The sequence below is a fragment of the Orbicella faveolata genome, unplaced genomic scaffold (assembly GCF_042242905.1).
Source record: "Orbicella faveolata isolate gen_17 unplaced genomic scaffold, um_ofav_v1 contig_3, whole genome shotgun sequence".
Lineage (NCBI taxonomy): Eukaryota > Metazoa > Cnidaria > Anthozoa > Scleractinia > Merulinidae > Orbicella > Orbicella faveolata.
Window position 1 is genome coordinate 3,559,387 of NW_028301558.1, and position 22,325 is coordinate 3,581,711.

Consider the following 22,325-nt stretch of genomic DNA (forward strand, 5'->3'; position numbering starts at 1 on the left):
AGAAATGTTTCTGGAACATTCACTATTGTACCACTGTTTTAACTGTAGCTTTTTCTAAGCACAGTTACAAGGTGCAATGGATGTGCTTTGCAATAGCTTAGTCGCAAGAAGAGTGCATTGGAGATTATTATGTAAACACTGCACGTATTTCAGCGTTATTTCCTGCTATGTGGAGGGATGGGAGGGGAAGGTAATGGTAACCTTCCCATCAGCCTCTAGTGTTAAATTTTAAACATGGCGGCAGAATTGCATTGCGGGGAAACTCCTCACAAGTTTGAAGTAGAAAGCAAATTTCGTGTGCCACCAGGCTTTGAGAAACTTGCTAAGGCAAAAGGAGCAAAACTTTTGCAACAAACTACATTCACTGATGTGTACTTTGATGCTGTAAATCACGAGCTTACATTGACAGGCCGTTGGTTGAGGAAACGTGATAGCAACTGGGAACTTAAAATTCAGAAACTGAAAAATGACCTCCGGATCGAAAGCAACTGTGAAATTGAAGACGAGGGAGAGATTGTCAAGGAACTTCTTAAAACACTGACAGCTCGTTATTCAAATGTTCTTAGGGATTGCACATCTGTTGAGGACATTATACAAAGCACTTGTTGCAAACAGATTGCATATTTTACAACGCGTAGGACTGTGTTTGAGATGCCAAACGGAGTTTTGATCGACTTAGATCGAGCAAGTTTTGGCTATCAAGTCGGAGAGCTGGAGGTCGTTGTTGTAAATGAAAAGGACATTGAGTTGGCCAAAGAAACTATTCAGAAAACTGCAAGACTTCTTGGTATGCATTAATCGGTAATGAATTCCAGGGATAGTTTTGTCAACTCTTTAACCACAATCTCAAGAGTGCTATGAACACCATTAGCGATCATAAACTTCTTTTCTCGATGTTATCCGTCAAAACATTTTTTTTTTTCAATACAGTTACATGTAGCCATTTAGGAGATAATAGACCATTTTACAGTTGTCTGCTCAGTGACCTGGCATTTGAATGGCAGCAAGACTGGAGGTGAACTTGTTTTGATACAGACTGCACTGCTTTTGTTGTGTAAATCAAGTTCTAATGCTATCTATATGGAGGAATTGCTGTCAGATGCCCAGATACATACCTGTACACAATTATTTGTGTATGAGCATAACAGATTTGGTAGAGCTTCAGAGCACTTCACAGTTCTCCCAACCCATTTTGAGTGCCTACATCAAAAAATGCCAAGAATCACAAAGCAACCAAACTAACTGTGTCCACCTTTCATTAGTAAGATAACCCTAAATGTTATTTTCTTAAAAGTTATTCTGATTTAAAAAATCTGATGGCCAATGAAATGCATCCTCAGAGACCCAGCGGCAGTTAGTTGAGGTGGGATAAATATAGAACTTCAAGTGACAATAACTTACTTGTAAACTTTCGTCATTTCAAGTGCTTTTTAGGTTCACTTCATCCCACATCAAGTATTTTCCCCTTGGTCTCAGAGGACAATAAATACTTTAAGTCAAAACTAGTCTGAACTTGGCTTTATTCAGGTGATGAAAAGGGAAGATTCTAAAAGTTTACAGTTTGATTTCCTTGCAGGTATAGAGTGCAGAATTGCTGTTCCTGGCAAATTGGAGGAGTATCTTTCACAAAATTGTAGAAGTCATTATGACCAGCTGGTTAAAAATGGATGTTTTATAGACCGGGCCATGTTAGACCAATGAGGCTAAAACTAGTGATAGGTAAGAGTGATCTCTGTACATGTACATGTAATTTCACCTTACAAGTTGAAAAAGAAAAACAGAAATGCTATTAATTAGTGAATTTAAAATGAGCCAGACCCACTGTGGTATCCAACATGTTCTGACATTATACAACCAGGTCTTGGGAAACATTTGCCTGGTTGACCAACTTTTGCATGTTGTCTTTAAAATGAAACACAATAAGGAAACATCAGGAAGATTGATATGGCCTTAACATCAAATGCTATCTCAAGGGGTTATCTTCCAGAGAAAGTTCTCAGAACAGCATTTCCAAACACTCTGAAAAACAAAATCCGAAGAAAGCCGTCAGCCCACTTACAATGCGCTCCCCCTCCCTTCCTTCCAAGCCTCTACAATCTTGGACAGAATAAAAAGGAACAATTAACCCCCTTCCCCTCCCCCCAAAGCAATGCCGAAGGCACGAAGGAGCAAAAACGCACCATTTTGGCATCATTGAAATGGGGGGGGGGGGGGGGGGGGGTGGTCCAGGTGTTCCATTTATTTTGTCCAAGATCAATCTTGGACAGAATGAAAAGGAACAATTAACCCCCCTCCCCCCAAAACAATGATGAAGGTGCGAAGGAGCAAAAATGCACCATTTTGGCATCATTGAAATGGGGAAGAGGGGTGGTCCAGGTGTTCCATTTATTTTGTCCAAGATTGTAGCTCCCAGCTCCATGATATGTCATTCTTTTCAAGGTAACAAATGCCCCATGGTGGGGTTACCTCATTTGCCTAGGTCCTCACAGGTGGGCTTCAGGAAAATCAGATTGCTCACAAATAAATTTATGCTTATTAGTACTTATAATCATGGGTTGGAAGCGATGCTCCTCTGGAGAGTAACAAAACTTTTCAAATAATGCAGCAACTGGTATTCCATTTTGTATGGCTTTATACCCATTTTTTGTTGAAAGAAATATTGCACTCGTATACCATAATAATTATGATGTTTATTGGACATTGTAACCGTCTGAACAATAACAGAATATTCCCAGTGCTAGAACATAAAAGGGCAATAATAACCACTTCATAAAGTGTAGCTTACATGTTATATACATCATATTATATATTATTTTTACCTGGATTCTTACACTATTTATACAATAAAAATGTATGAAATGTTTTTTTTTTTTTGTCGTATTGGAGCTTTGAATTGTTTCTGCTCTCTATAAACTGTTACATCACCTAATGTATTGAGGGCAACTGCTGACTGCAGGGAGGGGAATCCAACATAAAAAGGACGGGGCTGCTTGTCGGAAATTTTGAAAAGAACCCCTAAGAGGTACCAAGATCCTGTTTTGCGGGCGTGGCTTGAAACTTGTCTCACCCCCTAAGAGGTACCAATTTTTAAACCACACTTCCTCTCTAGACTACGAGTAGTCCCTCTTTCGCTTAGTCCGTCGTGCGTGACGCGAAAGAAATTCGCGAGAAAAAAATGGCCGCGCGAAATCCTGGGGGCTAGGAAATTTGGCACACAGCTCTCTTATACCCTACCAAATGATATTAGAAGGGGTGCCCATGTCAATCTGCTCACGCTCCCGTTTTAATGAGAATTTAGTTTTTGACCAAAATCGAGATATGGGATATACCTGTGGTACGATTTTCAACAAAGCTATTTTACCACTTTTTAAAACGACTTTTGCATGTTTATCTTGATTTTATCACTTGGATATGTACTTTGCTATTTTATTAAAGACTGCATTTAAAATAGCGTTTATAAAGCCACATCATAGTATTAGTACCCAGTCTTCGCTCGGCCGATAACACAGACAAAGAAATTGTAGTAGCAAAGCAGAAAAAAATGCGCGCAAATTGACCGCGTCTTTTCTTACTTGAAATCTGGTCATATTATGAATGCCTTTGCTCGTTGCGAAAGCCCTTACAAATTCCCCTCACTCTTAGATTGACTTTCTGGGCAGTCGCATTTACACAACGGCGTGCACTTCAACATTTTTTTTTTGGCACATTGGCAGCGTGAGCAGCGGCCTTTGCAGGTGCACTTGATGAGCTCTCTGCACACAGTGGATACTTTGGGGATGGTCATCCAAACTGGTTTCCAGTGGTTTCTCTCTCCTTTAACCCATGAGAATTCTGCGGGAGAAAGAACATCCTGCATCGCGTGCTCTGATGATGTTCAAATTCCTGCCTGGTATACGGCCCTTTGTGTGTGCTGCAGAAGTGCATCCTGAAATTAAAATTGTTTAGAGAGAAAAAGGTATTGATAATGAGGTCTTAACTTCCTTCTTATGAATTTTGCAAGTATAATTTATTTATACCAAATTAAAACGTCGCCACCACATTATTTTTCCCGAATATCTACCTGTGTTGGAGGAATATTGTCCAAGTCAGCTCAGACTTGTTGTCAGGGTCTCGCAGAAACATCATCCTGTTCTTTGGAAGCTTCGTTTGGCCTGCTACTTTCCTTCTGACCCCTTGGCCTCTTTTCTCCCTTGTTGCGTCCTTCAGGCTATCAGGAGCGTATGTGTCCCACACCACATCCACACGTTTGCTTTGATGGAGCTGCTGTCGAAGCTTCGACAGTCGGCAGACAGTGGACTATTACTGCGCCATCCAAGACTTTGCAGTCAATCCCTCTGACAGACGACCTGGCAATTCAAAATCTTCAAGTTCAAGGGCCATTTGACGGATACTCCTATCAGTTTCTAGCACCGAAAAACAGTGAGGCTTGTCGCCGTCGTCTCCTCCTAAACAGAATAAACATTGCGATCGCTCTTCAGAGACAGATTGGTGTTTCCTGCATTTCGGTGCGGGTCTTTTCCTCCTCATCTGCTCTGCTGTCCTCGCTTCGTTTTTGGCCGGCACGCTCTTGAGCTTTCTTTAGTTTTGAAATACTAAACTTCAGGTGACAGGACTTGTGCCAAGAACCGTGATTACGACAAAGGCAATCTACATCAACATCGTCGCCAAATTTAAGCTCCACGGGTAAACCGTCTGCCTCCCGAAAGCTGTTGACATTTTGAAGGAAAGCCAAATACGTTTGCCGGTTAGCTTCAGGAGGTCCATTACTGTTTAGAGGACACTTTAATGCTTCTCTCGTAGACTCCTGACAAATGATGCCCTTTTTCCAATCAAGTGACATTGAAATTAAAGCTCCTAGAAGAATAAAAATGCAATTTAAAGTCAACTATGCAGTGAAGAAACCTTATTACTTTTATTAAAATTACCGTTTTTCTCCCTATATCTTACAATTAACTATTTGTTGTACCTGCAGACTGAGAAATATGGTAAGAACCAAAATGATCTGCTCTCTAGATTGCAACAACCAATCACTGTTATAAAACAATAAAATGGATTAAATCATGTTCAAAGACAAAAAAAATATAAGATTTCTTGCGTATAGTTCTAACAGAAACTACTTTCGTAATGAACTGGTCCTGCCAATTCAAACAGGAGCCTTGTAAAACAAACTTTTTCAATTAAACTCGCTTAAAACTATTCTAATAGATAAACAAAATATATTATTTCTACTCTCCTCACATAATTTTGGCATATTCAAGCTCTTTTGCGAAGAATTTTTGCCACTTTCTTCAGATACTTACAGATACAGCAGAGCAACAAAGAGGCCGCCATCTTGGATGAACGAGCGAGGCATGGGCTCGAGTCTTTTCTGTGCTACTAAACGAGATGTTTCTTTGCCACTAGTGCATCGGAAACGAATCAGAAAACACAAACATACATGTAAAAACTGAAAAATGCTTGTTTTGTAAGCATTTCTTTGCATTTAAAGATTTTAAGGAAAACGACCAATTTTTTAAGTTTGCAAGACATGTTTCGACAGAGCTTCTGTCATCTTCAGTTGAATGAATGATTACAAAGCAAGTTGAATAATAAGGAGGCAAAAATGCTAATTAAGACAAATAGTAACAACAGAACTTAAACCTTTTCACGTTCTGTTCTGTTCACATATCTTGATTTTGGTCAAAAACTAAAATCTCCCTAAAACGGAAGCGTGAGCAGATTGACATGGGCACCCCTTCTAATATCATTTGGTAGGGTATAAGCAAGCTGTGTGCCAAATTTCATGCTTTTATCACTCTTGTCACGATCCAGCCTAAATTTTGCGTTAAGCCACCTGATTACAAGGTGCTGACTTCAAGAGTCCCTTTGTAAATGGGCAAATACAGATGAGGTAAACAATAACATCGTGCATTTCAATACTCAGACAGCAAAAAATCGTGCAATTTAATTGTAAATATAAGATATGTAATTTGTGATGATCTTAAATTAGCATAAATTACTATTTTGCCGGCACGGACCAGAGGGCTGGGTACGGGTTTGAGGTGCGCTGTGTATAGTGGGATTTGAGTTTGTAATCGGTGACAGTTGGCGAGGTGAGACATTCTATGGCCAGCCTTTGCCGTGTTTAGGTTAAGTTTGGTTTTTCTTTTAATAATATCATCAGTTGTAATCCACTGTTGTACGTTTATTTAGTTCTCTTATTGCTATTATATCGCTGTATAAAGCCTTAGGTTTATTATTCTACAGTACTGATGTTAACTAAGGATACCCTAAAACCCCGAGGGTTGCACCACTGCCTTGGTCGGGGGTACACGTTCCCAATTTTCTCCACTTGCTGGTTTTAGGGTTTTCGTGTCCGGCTTTGGTGCACTTAGCAATTGTCTTTTTATTCATAGCTTGTATTATATGCTGAGATGGAATAAACGGGACGATGGCTTGGCTGGCCAACGCACCCAATTTAATCACTGTCTAGTGTGTCCGGATGTGTAGCGGAGGCAAAATAGGGACGTTACACAAAGGGTACTAAATACACTGTAGGTCAGTTATGAATGCAAGATATTATGTAAGAGTCATGAAATAGTTGGCATCTTTAGCGTAGTGTTTTGATGACAATTGTCACTCGTCAGTCGACAGAACTGGCTCTTGCTATCGTAGTTTACTTAACTTCAATTTAACTCAGTGTACGTCATTGAATTCAGCTATCGGAAGCTCTGTCGCAATTCTTCATTACCCATATTACTTTACTACTTACAGCATTGTCAATGTTAAAAACCTTTTTTTGGTTGTATGTTTGTTTGTTGTCTGAGGATATTACTGTGAGAGTTTCAAAATCAAAACAGTGACATCGATCGTCAATGTCCTTATAGAGATTTTGATTGACGGTTGTTTTCAATCTACTGGCAGGTCATATTAACTAGTGAAGTACACGAAAGGAGAGGAAAATGAAGCAGTTTGGTGCAAGCGCAATTCAGACTGTTGTATGAGTTATTATAAGGACGTTTTGACTTAATCACTGATGATAATAAACACGTTTGCCATAACAAAATCAGCAACCACAATAATGACGTCGACTTATAGTACAGACTAATTAAGGCCGTGGTGAATCGACTAATGTTATGGTACTGGATCCGTCACTCTTTGCGACAAAAGTGTTTTTGTCCATCTTACAGACAGTCAACAAGTGTCGTCAATGTGACGGGCTTCTTGTGCATCCAGGTGGTCAGCTGAGGCCGTGTTGCCTTCTTCGGTGGTGATTTTCATTTCTCTGAGAGCAATAAACTCTCTCACCTGGCCCATGTCGACAGAGAAACGGCGCCGACGTTTTTGCTCCAGAGGTACCATTTCTGTCATCTCCACTGTACATGTATTGCTCTGAAGAGCCCCGATAAACCCACGTAGCATACCCAGGTCAAGAGAATGGTGTTGTCTGGTGTTGTGTTCCTGGTTTGCGGTGGCCGTCGCCTGCACACCTTTACCGCATCGCCTGCCAGGGCAAGGAACAGTTGAAGAAATCACTCGTTGCAGCCTGTCATACAAGGGGTTCCCAAGCCCATCCACTGTTCCTCCTAGTGATCGTCGTCTCGCGTACGGCTGCAGTCTCTTGTACCGTGTGTTCTCGTACAGCTGTTCAAACTCGTAAACCATATCCCTTAAGTGTGCTGGTAGGTCAGGTAAGCCATCAGCACCAATGTTGATGTACCTTGGTTGACGAGTTGTAGTGGGAACATTTTCATCATCTAGCGTCTCGTATCCGTGTCTGTAAGTGCTGATGATATCGTTAATCCAGTTAGTAGAGGAAACGGCATAAGGTGTTACTGAACAACTTGTACCTGAAGAAAGAATGATAACATGTTTAAAAATTGTAATTATTGAGTGGATATCATTAATTTTGATAAGACGTGAACCACTGGATCATTATTTTGCCGATACCGTTCCGTTTCCCATTTCTTAGAAATTCTACCCTCCTTCAATTTTGTCGATACGGCGCCCACCCAATCCAATAACGCAAGACAATTTGAACAGGTGATCAGAGAAGTAATTAACAGTGATCATACAGTATTTCTTTGAGAAACATATGTGTATTATCAGAAGTTTACGGAATTATTCATGCAGGTTGCAGAATTCACATATTCTTTCAGTGGCATGATCTAATAAATTGTTCCGGCCTTAGATCCGCTTACATTGGCTGTAAAAGGTCGAAGAGAAATTAAGCAGCGAGTCGAGATATTCCCTGCAGATGCAGAGAATTCATTGTCGTGTTTCGAGTTAACGATACAACGAGTTCATTGTCTTAAGTTCTGAAGGAAAGTTACCTTTTTGACAGTAACTGTTCAATAAAAGTTCTTTGGTGTGATGAGACAGAGCTTTTCAACGCCATTTTAAGCGACCTGCAGACGGAGGTGGGGCAGCAAAGGATGTATAGAAGACGACTTATTTAGAATAAATAAATAGATGTTCCCGATGTAATAGACCATATTACAGTTTGTTCTGTGACCTGGCCTTTAAATGGCAGCGAGGCTGGAGTTGACCTTGTTTTGATACAGATCTCACTGCTTTGTTGTGTAAATCAAGTTGTTCTAATGCTAACTAGGTGCATTTACATGACGAATGCAGAGAGGTCTGTATCAAAGCAACGTCACCTCCAGCCTCGCTGCCATGCAAAGGCCAAATCACCAAGCAGACAACTGTAAAATGGTCTATTGTAAGTACTATATTAGGTACCTTCAGAACTACATCTAAATAATATCAGGGTAAATACCATTTCCATTGTCGGAATTTGACGAAGTCCTCTTCTTTCGGACAAAGTACATCACAAAGAAAACTACTCCAAATACAATGGTGCCGGAGAACACAGAAGCCGCGATTATGCTCACTGTAAAATTGGGAGATAAGAAGTGTCAGTGGCTGCTGACGCATGTAGATGCTCTGCATGCAAAAATATATCACTGGGAAATGTCTGTCTGCCGTACAGTGGAACCTTGTTAATCCTACCTTGAACGAACCACTAAATCTGACCGCATTGGTCTAACTATGAATAGGTCAAGATCATTACTTCGACCTCAATTAACGAGAGGTCTAGCGCGCTTAATTTGTGGAAGGAAGGCCAGTCAGATCAAACTGGATCAAACGCCGCCAGAATGTGGAAAACGAAAACTTTACCCTATACTGCTTGGCTCGTACTTTTTACACTCTTTTACGGCACAATACGACAGTACGTAGTAGTAATCTTCACCTTCTTTTCAGAGGTATATTTGTCCATGAGAATTATGAAATGAAAATGTTGTTTTTTCCCGGTAACACAATCTACTTGGCTGTCCGCCCAATGCATGGCCGAGTTCCATTTGTAAGGAAAATTGGATTTGCTTGTGCTTATAACTACTACCTTTTGCACTATTTGCTGCGCTCGGGTCCACCGTCTCCCTATTAGTTGGGTCTGAAAGACATACGGATCAAAAATAGAAGGCAGTAAATCTGCTATTTTCAGGAACTTTTTTATCTGTTGTCGAGCTTATTTCACTAAAGTAAAATTACAGCAGATAGGAATCTGACAGTAAATCAAACAAATTTGAGCGTAATATGGAGAACTGCCCAAGCAAGCATTGTTCCCCAGGGGATGATATGGAGCCATCATCCCCATTCAGACCCTGATCCAGTGTAAGGTCCACGCGACGGCAACATAGCCAGAGCGAGAAATAACATCTTCGAAAAAAATAATACTGAGGGACTGTTGTCTCTGAATTCTGTTTAATTTAGTCCCCGCTTCTGAATTTTTTTTTTGAAAAAATTAGTTATCTATCAGGAATGTGGTATATTTTCCGTGTCGTTGGTCAGAATTATATAGAAGCTTGAAAAGAGTGTAGCTGGGTTAAAAAGCCATCACAGCACGAATCCTTGATTGCTAATCTAATATTTGTATACAACAACATAGACTTTATACTAAAAATGTCCTTTTAAAATACCTGGAAAAGTTCTTGCAAAGTACGCCGGACTCTTAACCCCATTGCCCTTGGCTGTAAAGGCAAGAACCTGAAAACTATAATTTGTGTTTGTTTTCAATCCTTCGATCTTTGAATGGGTTTCTTTTGGTGAAACTAAGCTACTATTGACACGTGATGTATCTTCCATGTCACTGTATAGTACTTTGTACCCGAGCACCTCTCCATTGGTATATTCTGGTGGGACTGGGCTCCAGTCAACCTGAACCGTGTCCGTTCCTTGGCTAAACACCGTTATGTCCTTTGGAGGGTGATCTGGAACTGAAAAAGCCTCAGAATTAGAAGCTGTGTTCAAATATTGCCGAGACATTTAGTGACTATGACTAAACATTGCAGTCATTTATTGACAAATATTCGCCATCAAATGTAATTTCTGTCGATTGAGGGACGAATTAGTCCGAAATTATTTTTTTCTAACACCACGATGGCATGGAGAGGCTCGCGGGATATCATGGGACTTTTAGGGACTATTTAAGCAGTTGACGGGAGATTTAAGTCATTCTAGGTTAGTCAGTCTTCGTTTTCGTCCTGTTGTTATGTCAGTATAATTGCAAATGTGCGTTACTGATTTTGTACCCTTTCCTTGCGGTCTCGTGCTGCTGCATTATTTGAGGAATACCTTTCCACATACTTTTGGCCACATCCAAGGGTGCGTTCCTTTGGGGTGATCTGGATCAGGATCAGTGATCCAAGATCACTCAGATCATGGTGCATCAAAGGAACCGATAAATTCACTCTGGTCACGGATTCATCGGCTCCTTTGATGCACCATGATCCGAGTCATCTTGGATCACTGATCCTAAAGGGTGTATTATTTTTTTTTTAGTGGTTTTTCGTCTCTGGCCTAGAGTACAGGTTCTAACTGTTAGAACCAGTAGCTGTAATTTGCAAGGATACAGATTATGCTGTACGACGGAATACATCTGTATCAGATGACTGACTGACGCATCCTCAATAAACTATTCACATTGAATGTCTGCTGTTAGAGTAGTCAGAACGTATATCATACCCGACGCGGGTTTTTTTTTTTTTTTTTCTTTTTTCATAGAAAAAAAAAAACCGCGTCGTAGCTTCGAAGCTTCGTTATTGGCTAAAGCGCTTACAGGGGCCGAAAGGAAATTCAATTCCCCTGAATTCGCATGGAAGGTTGCAATAAAAAGGAGATGGTTTTATATCGTTGGATCATGTATAAAACGTACTGTCCTACTGAGGTTATTGTTTATGAAGTGTCTTACCATCTTCGTCCGTCTGCACCACTTTTGACCGAGTGGGTCCTTGGCCTGGTCTTGTTATTCCAGAAACAGTGACTACGTATTTGCAGTATTTTTGAAGGCCCCTGAGCGTAAGAGATGTCCCTTCTGTGTACTTTGTAGTTTTGTGTCGCTCCCTCGATTGTTCTTCAGCTATAATTTCCACTTTGTATCGCAGTATTTTTCCATTCCGATACCCAGAAGGGATTGGGTCCCACTGGACGTAAAGACTGGTAGAACTCAGATTCCAGGCCTTTAGACTCTCAGGTGGAACATCGGGCACTGTCAAATTCAAACCAAAGTATTTCTTTACTTCATGGACCTGAGAAAAATATATGGACCACAATTTCGTCCGTGGTTCCTTAACCTCCTCTTTGTTATGTCCGTTAGTCCGTCAATCAGTCACTCAGTAAGTCAGTCAGTCAGTCAGTCAATCAGCTAGTCAGTCCTTCAGTTAGCTAGTCAGTCAGTAGTGACGTCATACAGCCAGATAAAAGTTATTCGACCTCAGTCAGGTTATCAGTCATTCAGGCATCAGTCAATGATCTCGTATGTTCATGAAATGTCTTACTAATGAGGGATCATTGCGTCATCATCGGGACAATGTGGACACCAAATCAAAACTCGATGAGCCATTTCCCAAAGTACCCACCCCTTGGGGGGGTGGGTACTTTGGGAATTTCTGGGTGGGGATGTGCCGCTGGGACCCTGGAACCTTTATATACCCTATCCTAGAGTAAACTGCTTGAAAACCATACCCTTCACAGCGGCACATACCTATATAGCCCATATATGGCAGTGCCCCCCTCCCCCTCCGGGTATTTACCCTTTTTAGCACCTTATCTCTCGTCACATTTCATACAAAATTTCCCCGTTAAAATTAAACTGTGTTACATATATAGCCACAGCGTATCCCTCCATTTATGATTACATCCAAATTAGCATACCATCTTCGTTAGTTGAAATTACCAGTTCTTCACTCCAATTACCATTTCCAAAGTTGTTGTAAGCTCTCAACCAGCAACTGTAATTGCTAAATTTCTGTAGTCCTTTGAAGACCCAGCTACGTTCTGCAGGTGACAAATGTACGATATGTCTCTCAGACGTGTTAGGTCTTTCACAGGCCACGTGAAATCCAAGCAGTATTCCATTTATCAGAGGCTTTGGAACATCTCCCCAAGTGACGTTTATGCTTGTTGAGCTCGTGTTGTGACCTCGAAAGTTGCTAGGTGGACTTGACGGCGCTAAATGTAAAGTTTAGAAAATATAAATTTATACGTGAATGAGCAGGTCAGTCATGACTGCAGGTGGTAGTTAGCCGGTAATTAGGGTTTAAAGATCCGGAGTGTTTTACTTAGTAATGAGGGAAAGAAGGAATTCATGTCTTGATAATTATTGGAATTCTTGTTGTTGACTTGGAGCGCTTTCCATTCGTCCAAAAATTCGGTGTGAATTTCCAGAAATTGCCGTTGGCGAATGGAACATCACCATCAACAATTTTCGGATTATTCAGACACTTGGCCAAGGATATATCTCCGTACCATTTGCCCTCGTTTCGAAAGTTCCGGAAATTTTGTTTGAATGGAAACCCCCTTGGAATGCCCCTGAAATGTGCAACGCACAAGAAATATATCATTATGCAAACTCTTTTGCCAGCGGTTCTTCTTTGTAACCGTTTTGAGTCCTTATATCTCAAAAAAGTAAGTTATTTTTGTTATTGATGCGATCCCGGCATATCACAGAAAGAAATGCAATTAAAAATGCACGGCTTTCTGATTCCCCTTTAATCTGACACTAAAGTATCTTGCTTCAATCCGAAAAACGCTCTTCGCATGCCAATCTACTTACGCTGTTTGGCACATTTAGGCACATCACAGTACTCTCAACGCACGGTCCTATTCGTGGTCAAACACCACGGCCCATCCATCGCGAACCCTCCTGGATTGCGGCATAAATTGCCGCTATCATGAATCGCTTTGTAAATCCCTCCATTGATATTGTGTTTATGAGGACATTGGGCGTCCCAAGACTGACAGGTGTACCCGGAAACTGTGACGCTTCTGTAGCCACGGTAACCACCTCCATCTCCGTAGAAGCAATCTACAACAAAAGAATGATTTTGACTACTACGCATTTAGCACAGAGTTAGTTTTAATTAAAATTACAAAACCGAAATACGCAAAAATGTAGCTTGTCTGGCAAATCAAAAAATATTGATCTGTTTGGAACTCTTGCGTTGTTTTGCCCGAAACAAAAGGAACCGCGTAGAGAAAGCGCTCCGAATCAGATTGGCTGCTACTGACAGACTTTTCGTTAATTAACTCTAATTCTTCCGTTTAAACCCTCTTTTACTTTTTTTACAGAATTTGAAAATCATTCTGTCAATTGTCTTGTGGGCCAATCGATCGATATCCGACACAAAAAAAGTGCCAGAAAAGTTGGGAAATTTCATATTGATTGGAGAGAGCAGAGCTTTTAGTGATTGCAAAGGTAAAGCAAGGTGCCTCTGGCTCATTTTCATCAACATACAGTGGTATCTTGATTTCTCCAACCCTCATGTTTTTTTTAAACTCCCGAGAGCTCGAACCAAAAGTCTTTTCCCTCCCCTCGGTCCAACATTGTCATTTTACCTCCGATTTCTCGAACTCTCCGGTTTTTCGACTGAATCAGTTTTCGTTTTTCTTGGAGATTGAAAAATCGGGATTCCACTGAAAAAGACTACGATACATTTATTCAAAAGAGATTTGTGAAGATCATAGGAATAAATAAGTTGGTGCCCGAGGCACATAACTAAACGTTTCGCTTATTACTAAGTTTTACAAGGCAAGAGGTAAACACTGATTCGCCCTTAAGACACTGCATTCTCTTCAATATTAAACATTTATTTCACAGACAATAGCAAAACTTATGTTATTTTCTTGTAGTAATTCGACAAGACTCACCTTCACTCTCCAAAATGTTGAGTTCGTCTAGTAGTAAAATGGTAGAAAAGAGCATATTAACATATGCAATTGTTACTATTTTAATGTTATTTTAACGAACAGACGGACGGCTCTACGTAATTATTTCATTCATCAAATTAATCGATCAATAAATTTCGCACTTCATGCCTGTAAGACCCTGAGTACTAGACAGTCAAGTACCGAGGTGTTTTTCCCATTACGTTTATCAGTTTCGCCAAATAGAGGGCAGCCTCTAGACCACACGGGGGCTCAGAATAGGGCTCAAGGGTTTGCAAAGCAGTTAGCAGGAAAGCGAAAATGATTGTGGTGGAAAGGGCTAATTGCCAAGAGCAAAGAACTGCCTTATAAACAACTATAAGCCAGGAAAATGGCACGTCAGTGCCAAATTCTCATAGACCTCAAAACTCGAGGGGTACTTTTCTTCTTTGTTGAATTTTGGATCAAATTTGTTACTCCGTTTGGACCCAGCGAGCGAGGAATCTGGGTCATGCGTTGCTCAAAACACCCTACCACTTGGTAATCGGGCACTGCCCTTGCCGACATTGGAAACAAAAAGTATTTTAGGGCTTTTCTCATTTATAATCCCTCTTGGAGACCAGTTCCCTCCACTGACCTCTTATCTTGTCAGGATAGTAGCAGTTAGACGATTCATTCCGAAATGGCAAAGTGGTGCAGTCTATGATGTCAAAGAAGTATGGATAATTGAGCCTCGAGCGCCTCCGCGTCGTGTTCGTGAAGTCCTCCACAATCTTGAACTCTCGATCACAGACTTTAAAAAACAATTGCTCGCACGTTTCTCTGCAAATAAGAGGTGGGCTGGAAGACATGTAGCAGCGCTTAAAATAATGATGACAATACACATCATCCACCATATCCAGACAGCTTTGCCGTACAACGTAAGAACTGTCGTTGAAAACTACTTCCCCGTTCTTCCCTCGTGACTGTTCTACGAAGCTCTTCGCTACTTGATAGCGCAACATCTTCATTTCGTTTTCCTCTAGCTCGTATGAGTCTGTTCCGTAGATCGGTTGATAACCAAGGATATCTTTGCAGTAGCCATGTGGAAATTTGGCTTGGTATGGCAAGCACAGCCCCGGATTTGAGTGGACGGCGGACTGTTTAGTACTGTCAGCAGGCACGCATCTGGGGAAAGTAGGAATATTTCAATTGTTTGCATCATTTCAAGAAATAAACAGGATAACGTAAGCTTGCTAGACAGCTCCAGGGGTTCGTTCAGGGTTCCTCCTATTTTTTCCAAGTGCCCGCCTTAGTCTACTACATAGATTTCTTCAGCGTGCTGTTAAGTTCGGTTATTTGACGCAGGTTCCATCCGTCCATAACTGAAATGACTGATACCAGTAATAGTCGCCTCATGGAATAAAGTCGTGAAAAACCTCACAGGGCCACTGCATAACCTGTTGTCTTCTATCCACAAACGGCAAACCCGTGTGATAGGCCATAACTTTGATCGTTTCTCTGCTTGTTATGACAGAACGTTTCAAAAGAATTTTTGGAAATAGACGCTTCCTTCGGCTGAGGCCCGGTTCATACGCCGTACTTCACATAAGCCGAATCGAATTCGAATTTAGGCCGACCCAAATTAATTTAGACCGGCTGAATTGATTCAGACGCCGATCTCAATTCCAGCTGGACTCAAATTCAATAGGAGATAACAGTGCGGCATTTCAATCAGCGCTGATACTTGCTGGACATGTAAACAACAACCAAGCACGATCCAAAGGGTAGGTGGAGGTTCGCACCTAAGCGGCGAGTTCGCACCCACCGAGTTCGCACCCACATCGACCTCAACTAGATATCATGCAAGCGCTTAAAACTTATCTTTCTCTTACCGAGCAAAAAAGAAAAAAGACAACATTGAAACAAAATCGCACAAAACATATTTATTTCGCGTTCTTTCATACATTGAGGAGTGAAGGTGAACTCGAAATAGAAGGTTTATAATGAGTTCAGGGGTGCGAACTCGATGGGTGCTAACTTATATTAACTGGGTGCGAAACAGTAAGCATTCATCCAAAGCCGTCCTGTGAAAAATATAAGAAAAGTCGGCCAAAAGGAGCATAATGAGGCAAACTGCATTAATCTATTTACATGTAGCTGCTAGAAGACAACTGATAATTTGGTTCAGATGTCGCACTTCACGTGAACTTCATTCGACTTCCAACCTTTTTGTATGCCATGAAGTACATCACAGCTTTGGCAAAAAACCCAACTGCAATATTCAGGTTAATTTACAAATACAATGTTCACACGTAATTCAAACACAAACACGAAAACAGTAATGAATGCATTGTAATTTTGATGCAGTTTACCAAGGTGGCAGAAAGTTGGCACTCAAAAAACAGGAAAACACAAACCGCACATATCAGCGTCTTCTTTGACGAGTGAAATCCGCCATTTCAGTTTGAACCCCTGACGCACACTGTATATTTTTGCGCAAACCCAGGTCTTTAAAATACATTCAAAATACATTAAAAAGACATGAAAATAATTTATGTATTTGGTTCTGCTCATGTGAAGTTCGGTGTCTGAATCAAAGCCGGTTCACAGCCGTTATTCCCGGCTCAGGCGTGAAGAACGGCTGAGCCTATCCGAATTCAATCGGCCGTTTCGAATAGACCATTTTACAGTTGTCTGCTCAATGACCTGGCCTTTGTATGGCACCGAGGCTAGAGTTGACCTTGTTTTGATACAGACCTCACTGCTTTTGTTGTGTAAAACAAGTTGTTCTGATGCTAACTAGGTGCATTTACATGACAAAAGCAGTGAGGTCTGTATCAAAACAAGGTCAACTCTAGCCTCGCTGCCATACAAAGGCCAGGTCACTGAGCAGACAACTGTAAAATGGTCTATTGATTCAGCGGCCCTACTTCACTTACACTTAATTCTTTGAATTCGATTCGGCGAAGTACGACGTATGAACCGGACCTGAATTTAATTTGTTCACTGTCAAGTGAAATATACGCGACCTGTTTTAATTCAGGAGTACTTCAATTTACCAATGCGCTGATCACTTGCTCAGTGTGTTACCACGCCCTCTTATCACTTAGTAACAAGTAGACCATTGCTGCTTGTTTGAGAACATGCTCTGGGCTGGCGGCAACAAAAAAACTTAACGTTAACTACTGTTAAGTCGGTTATCCGACAATAAGTCACTATGTATTTGAACTGATTTCTACAAAGACTAACAGTGGATGATTTCAAAGGTAAACGGTGTTCGTTAAAATTGCCATAAGTTTGATAGTGTTTGTTCATCAGAACAATTTAAAACGCGACTGATTATTAACGTGAAGATAAGAATAAAACTCACCCAATTGTGACATTTGAGCTTGGAAATGTAGCATTTGAGGCTCCTGAAAAGAGATTAGCCATATTTAAGAGGCGTACATGTAATTAATTAGACATTTTAAAGAACTTCTAGTGTGAACTATCGCTGTAGATATTTTACGATTCTCGTCGAAGCTTAAAATTAATCATTTGTCCTGTGTGTTTTGACCGCGACTTATCCGTTTCCGCGTGAAATATTTGTATGGTCGCGTCTAAGTCTTCCCCACCCCTCCCCCAAGAAAGCGGAGATTTCAGAAAGTGATGCACACACCTCAACCCTAATTTTTGGGGAGTACAGTAGCTTGCAGTCAAAACATTTTCTAACTAATCCACCCTCAGGAAAATGTTGACAACCAGAACTGGTTTTATCCGGCACACCGTTGTTTCTAGCTTGGAGCAATTCGCTACAGGATTTTTCTTGAGTAGAAGAGATTGTCATTATCTGTAATACATAGATTTAGGCCAACCTAAAAGCGTAGCTCCTGGGCCGGGTTGTTCAGAGCCCGATTAAACTAACCCAGGAAAAGGTAGAATTTTAATTTGAGTTTTGTGACTTTGCGGTGAGGTTTTTTGTTTATTGTTTGGCCTTTAACACAAGACCAAAGCAGTGAAAACGGTTAACTTTTAATCCTGGGGTAACGTTAACCGGCTTCCAAACAAGCCGGCCCTGTTTTAGACAAATTAACCTGACATGAACCCGCGATCCTATCAAAAACCAGTACTTGGTCAGCGGTAAACTTTAAAAAGCACGTGACCTCGATGAGCTCTAAACGTGAGCCCGCGATATGGTCAAGTGATGCTGGTCAGCGGATGCCTTGTCTTGACAGGTGTCAGTTGGTCATAACATGGAACAACATGGTAAACCAAGGCTGCACGTCTCTGTCAACCTATCATTTGGAGTATGGCCGCCATCTTGCGCGACTCCGTCGTCGTTCGAACGCGCCCACGAGCAATACCGCTAGCCACGATAACCATGAGAAAATCCATTCATGGGTTTCCTTTTCTTTCCTATATGAGTATGGGGCTCCGCTTAGCGGTCCTTCGGGCCGCCGGAGCTCCGCTAATATCAGATTTAGGCCAGCCTAAAAGTGTAGCTCCAGAATTTTGATCTGAGTTTTCTGACTTTGCGGTGAGGTTTTCTGTATATTGTTTGGCCTTCTGTTTTGAGTTTTAATAATCACCATATACACAAAACAAAGCAACAAAAAACATTTGTATAGAAGAAAAAGTTATAATTTATTCAGTTAACTTTTAATCCTGAACTAGCGTTAACAGGCTTCCGAACAATCCTGCCCTATTTTCAACAAGTTAACCTGACATGAGCCCGCGATCCGATCGAAAACCAGCACTTGGTCAACGGTCCACTTAAAAAAAGACACGTGACTTCGATGAACTGCAAACTTGAGCCTGCGATATGGTCACGTGATACTGATCAGCGGATAACTTGATTTGACAGGTGTCAATTGATCATAACATGGATGTTCAATATTAAAGAAGTACACAGTAAACTAAGGCTGCATGTCTCTGTCAACTTATTATTTGGAGTATGGCGCCATGTTGCGCGACTCCGTCGTCGCCGTCGTGCGTACGCGCCCACGAGCACTACCGCTAACCATGATAACCATGAGAAAATCAACTCATGGGTTTTCTTTTCTTTCATATATGAGTATGGGGCTCCGCTTGACGGTCCTTCGGGCCGCAGGAGCTCCGCTATTTAACTACAGTTGACCTGTTTCCCATAGAAGCCTTCGATGTTTTACCACAGGTAGCCTAAACTCGCGAGTAAGTCTGAATCGTTTTGACGTAACATAATTCGTAAAGGTTCAAACTAATTAATAATTCATCAAGTTTAAACAACGGAAATTTGTTTTTGAGGATTTTATTTCTCCGTTTTCTCTTTAGTTTTTGTTTCGATTGAGAAGATATATCAAACACTCAAGAGGGTGTTTGACCACATTTCCAAACATCTCGAAGTTCGTGAAAAATACTCCGCTACACGTCGTATTTTCAACTCTCTTCTCGGTGTCTGAAAATGTGGTGAAACAGAGTATATAACGTCAAAAATAGTAATAAAAGTACAGTAGAATTTCTTGCCTTGTCTCCTTGTTTTACTTAGTGCGTGTTCATGACGTTTTTGGCTATTTTAAACCGATTCCAGCATCATAACGAAAACTTTTTGAGCTCCAAATAAGCGATCGCTAAAGATAATTGAGAAAGCCGACTGTCTCGAACCTCCTGACAGAGTATATAACGTCAAAAATAGTAATAAAAGTACAGTAGAATTTCTTGCCTTGTCTCCTTGTTTTACTTAGTGCGTGTTCATGACGTTTTTGCTATTTTAAACCGATTCCAGCATCATAACGAAAACTTTTTGAGCTCCAAATAAGCGATCGCTAAAGATAATTGAGAAAGCCGACTGTCTCGAACCTCTCTCACTTTCGGAATCTGTCGTTAGCCCGATGATCAATTGTTGACGTCGATTAAGAGTTAAAATTAAGACTTCTTATCTCAAAAACGTTCAACGGAGGTATACATTTATGAAATGTCCAGTTTTAGTCGTTTCCGTGTTTCCGAAGAAAACAAACGCTGTATATTTTTCAACAATATTTGTTGAATTGATATTGCTTTCAATATTTCCTCTAAAACAGACTTTCAATCTGTTAATAAAACCCTCTAGGAAATGATGTTTAAAAAGTGATTTTCGCAGTGAGAGTTTAATACGTGGAATTGAGAGTTAATCAAGCAAGGTTTTCATTCTCTTCTTCAAAAGTGTTAATTTTTGGTTTTGTCTGAAGTCAAACCTGATGGATGACTGAATATCGATAAACTGAATTCCTCACTGAAAGTTACGAAACTAAGCCCAAAGTTCGCGCTTATCCTCTTCTAGGAAACCAACCAAAATCATGGAGTTTTTGATCTAATCTTTTTTATCAGCTTCCTCTGTAAAGAAGTGGATGTGAAGAATATACCGAATAATCTATTCTTAGCTTGTATTGGACAGCATTACTTTTCTGAATGTAAAATGCACTGCGGGGTTCCTCACAATATAGCGAACATGTTTTTCATACACTACATGGTATAGCAAGAGCCGAAATTTCTTACAGGCAGTAGGTGATAATAAGTTTCAGTCATCGATAGCCGCTACTTCCTTCTCTCGCCTTCTTCCGTGGCTTTTGTCGGCATTCCTTCACTCTCATTCAAGATGCAAATTTATGCGTTTTCTAAATGAGTCATTATGTGTACGTGCCGTCTCATTCTTTGATTTTTGTCTGAGTTGTCTGAAATTAAAAACTAAACTTTGATGGCTCATTTGTGTAAAATTCTTGTCAGTATAGTATCTCAATACTGCATGTCCACATTGCGGACCTATGTTCGGTGGCATTTCCTGAACAACCGGGTACTTGATACGGCTAAAATTTGATCGCCGTTACGCGTTAGGTCGTTTCCAGACTGTGCCAACTTCCCCCTTGCTATTATAAGGCAAAATAATAAAAGATTTGAGAAAATGTTTGAACATGAAGTTTTCAATTGAAACCTTAACTCGCTATCTTTTTCGGTTGTAAATAAAGTATAGAATAGCTCACGTGAAATGAACTTGAACTTGGTACAAAGGCATGCAAACTAGCTAGAGCTATAAATTGTAATTATGTTCAAACCTGAACAGGCAACGAAGACTACTGCATTCAAAAATACTGTCAAGATCCTCAGCCAATTCATTCCTCCACAAGAGAGTATTCTGCTAACTGTCGAAAGTGATTCGAAACGTTCAAGAAGCGAGCAGAGCTGGAAAGCCAACCGGATGTTCACTGAATTAGACTTACGACGTTTCCAGACTTTCTTATATCCGTGTTTTGATGAGAGTGCAATATTGAAATGCGAGCCAGTAAAATTGCGAGTTTAGCAGGTTCCTTCGAAACTGAACAGGAATTGATCGATTGTTCGATGTTGGCCGAGTACAATATAAATCAATCTTCCGCTATAATCAGTTATATAGAGTGAATGTCAGGTCACGCCGCTGCATATATGATATGCTTCTGTAAGAACTTAATCAAACAATGAAGTTTTTCTGATGATTAATAATGGTAATAGGACTGAGTGGAGTCCAATTCGGTCTGTAACCATACGAGTGATTAACAAAATCGGTCGACCGCGAAGCGAGAGTCCGATTTATTAATCACGAGTATGATTACAGACTGAATTGGACCACGCGAAGCCCTGTCACCAATTAATCAAAACTATGACAAAATTCGAGAAACGAACAAACCATCGATTGAGCGCTGAACGATCTTAAAACGTCGTTATGAGTGCTGAAAAACACAGCAGTTTACTCAACAAAGTGCACCACAACAGCGCGCTCAAAATGACGCGTACTGTCCAATTACAAGCATAACCCGAACACTGTCCAATTAATGCTCAAATCGGGCTGCTGATAGCCAATCACGTTCGAGAATTTTGTTTTAGTTTTGATTAACAGAGTAACCCCATCAGATCTGGTGTCGATCAGGTCTTACATAAATTTCCGATCAAATGTTGAACATCAAAATGACAAGCCACTGACGTCAATCGAAACTTTGAACAGAACGTCAGGGTATATCAAAATGTCTAGCGTCATTGACAGTTCTTCAGTTGCAAATTCAGAGAATGTGAAATTAAACCTTGTAATTAGTTGTTTTCAGATTTGTTTGGTGTAGAGAAGTGTCAGTTTCCGGGTTAGTTTCTATTGTTCCAATTTAAGATTTTGGAATAGCGTGTTGCAGAAAAGAGTAATATAA

At 40.6% G+C, this 22,325-nt stretch overlaps 1 protein-coding gene and 1 pseudogene across 5 annotated transcripts; one reads left to right on the forward strand and one right to left on the reverse strand.

Annotated features, from left to right (window-relative positions):
* Positions 1-188: 188 nt before the first annotated feature.
* Positions 189-9,714, forward strand: LOC110040574 (thiamine-triphosphatase-like). 4 transcript variants are annotated; one of them, XM_020745822.2, is made up of 3 exons: positions 190-787; positions 1,577-1,719; positions 6,904-9,714. In XM_020745822.2, the coding sequence occupies exons 1-2, from the start codon at positions 235-237 to the stop codon at positions 1,699-1,701; spliced, it is 678 nt and encodes a 225-aa protein (XP_020601481.1). In that variant the 5' UTR covers positions 190-234; the 3' UTR covers positions 1,702-1,719; positions 6,904-9,714. The 4 variants fall into 4 exon arrangements, with proteins under 4 accessions (XP_020601483.1, XP_020601481.1, XP_020601482.1 ...); XM_020745823.2 differs by having other exon boundaries at positions 7,170-9,714; XM_020745824.2 differs by lacking the exon at positions 6,904-9,714 and having other exon boundaries at positions 189-801; positions 1,577-1,793.
* On the reverse strand, positions 5,904-21,530 carry LOC110040573 (uncharacterized; annotated as a pseudogene). Its single transcript, XR_016209901.1, has 11 exons — positions 21,210-21,530; positions 17,537-17,579; positions 14,822-15,351; positions 14,188-14,214; positions 13,094-13,345; positions 12,193-12,489; positions 11,231-11,527; positions 9,960-10,256; positions 9,383-9,433; positions 8,759-8,872; positions 5,904-7,829 (listed from the first exon to the last, which is right to left on the reverse strand). The product of XR_016209901.1 is annotated as an uncharacterized LOC110040573 (transcript).
* Between the last annotated feature and the right edge of the window lie 795 nt (positions 21,531-22,325).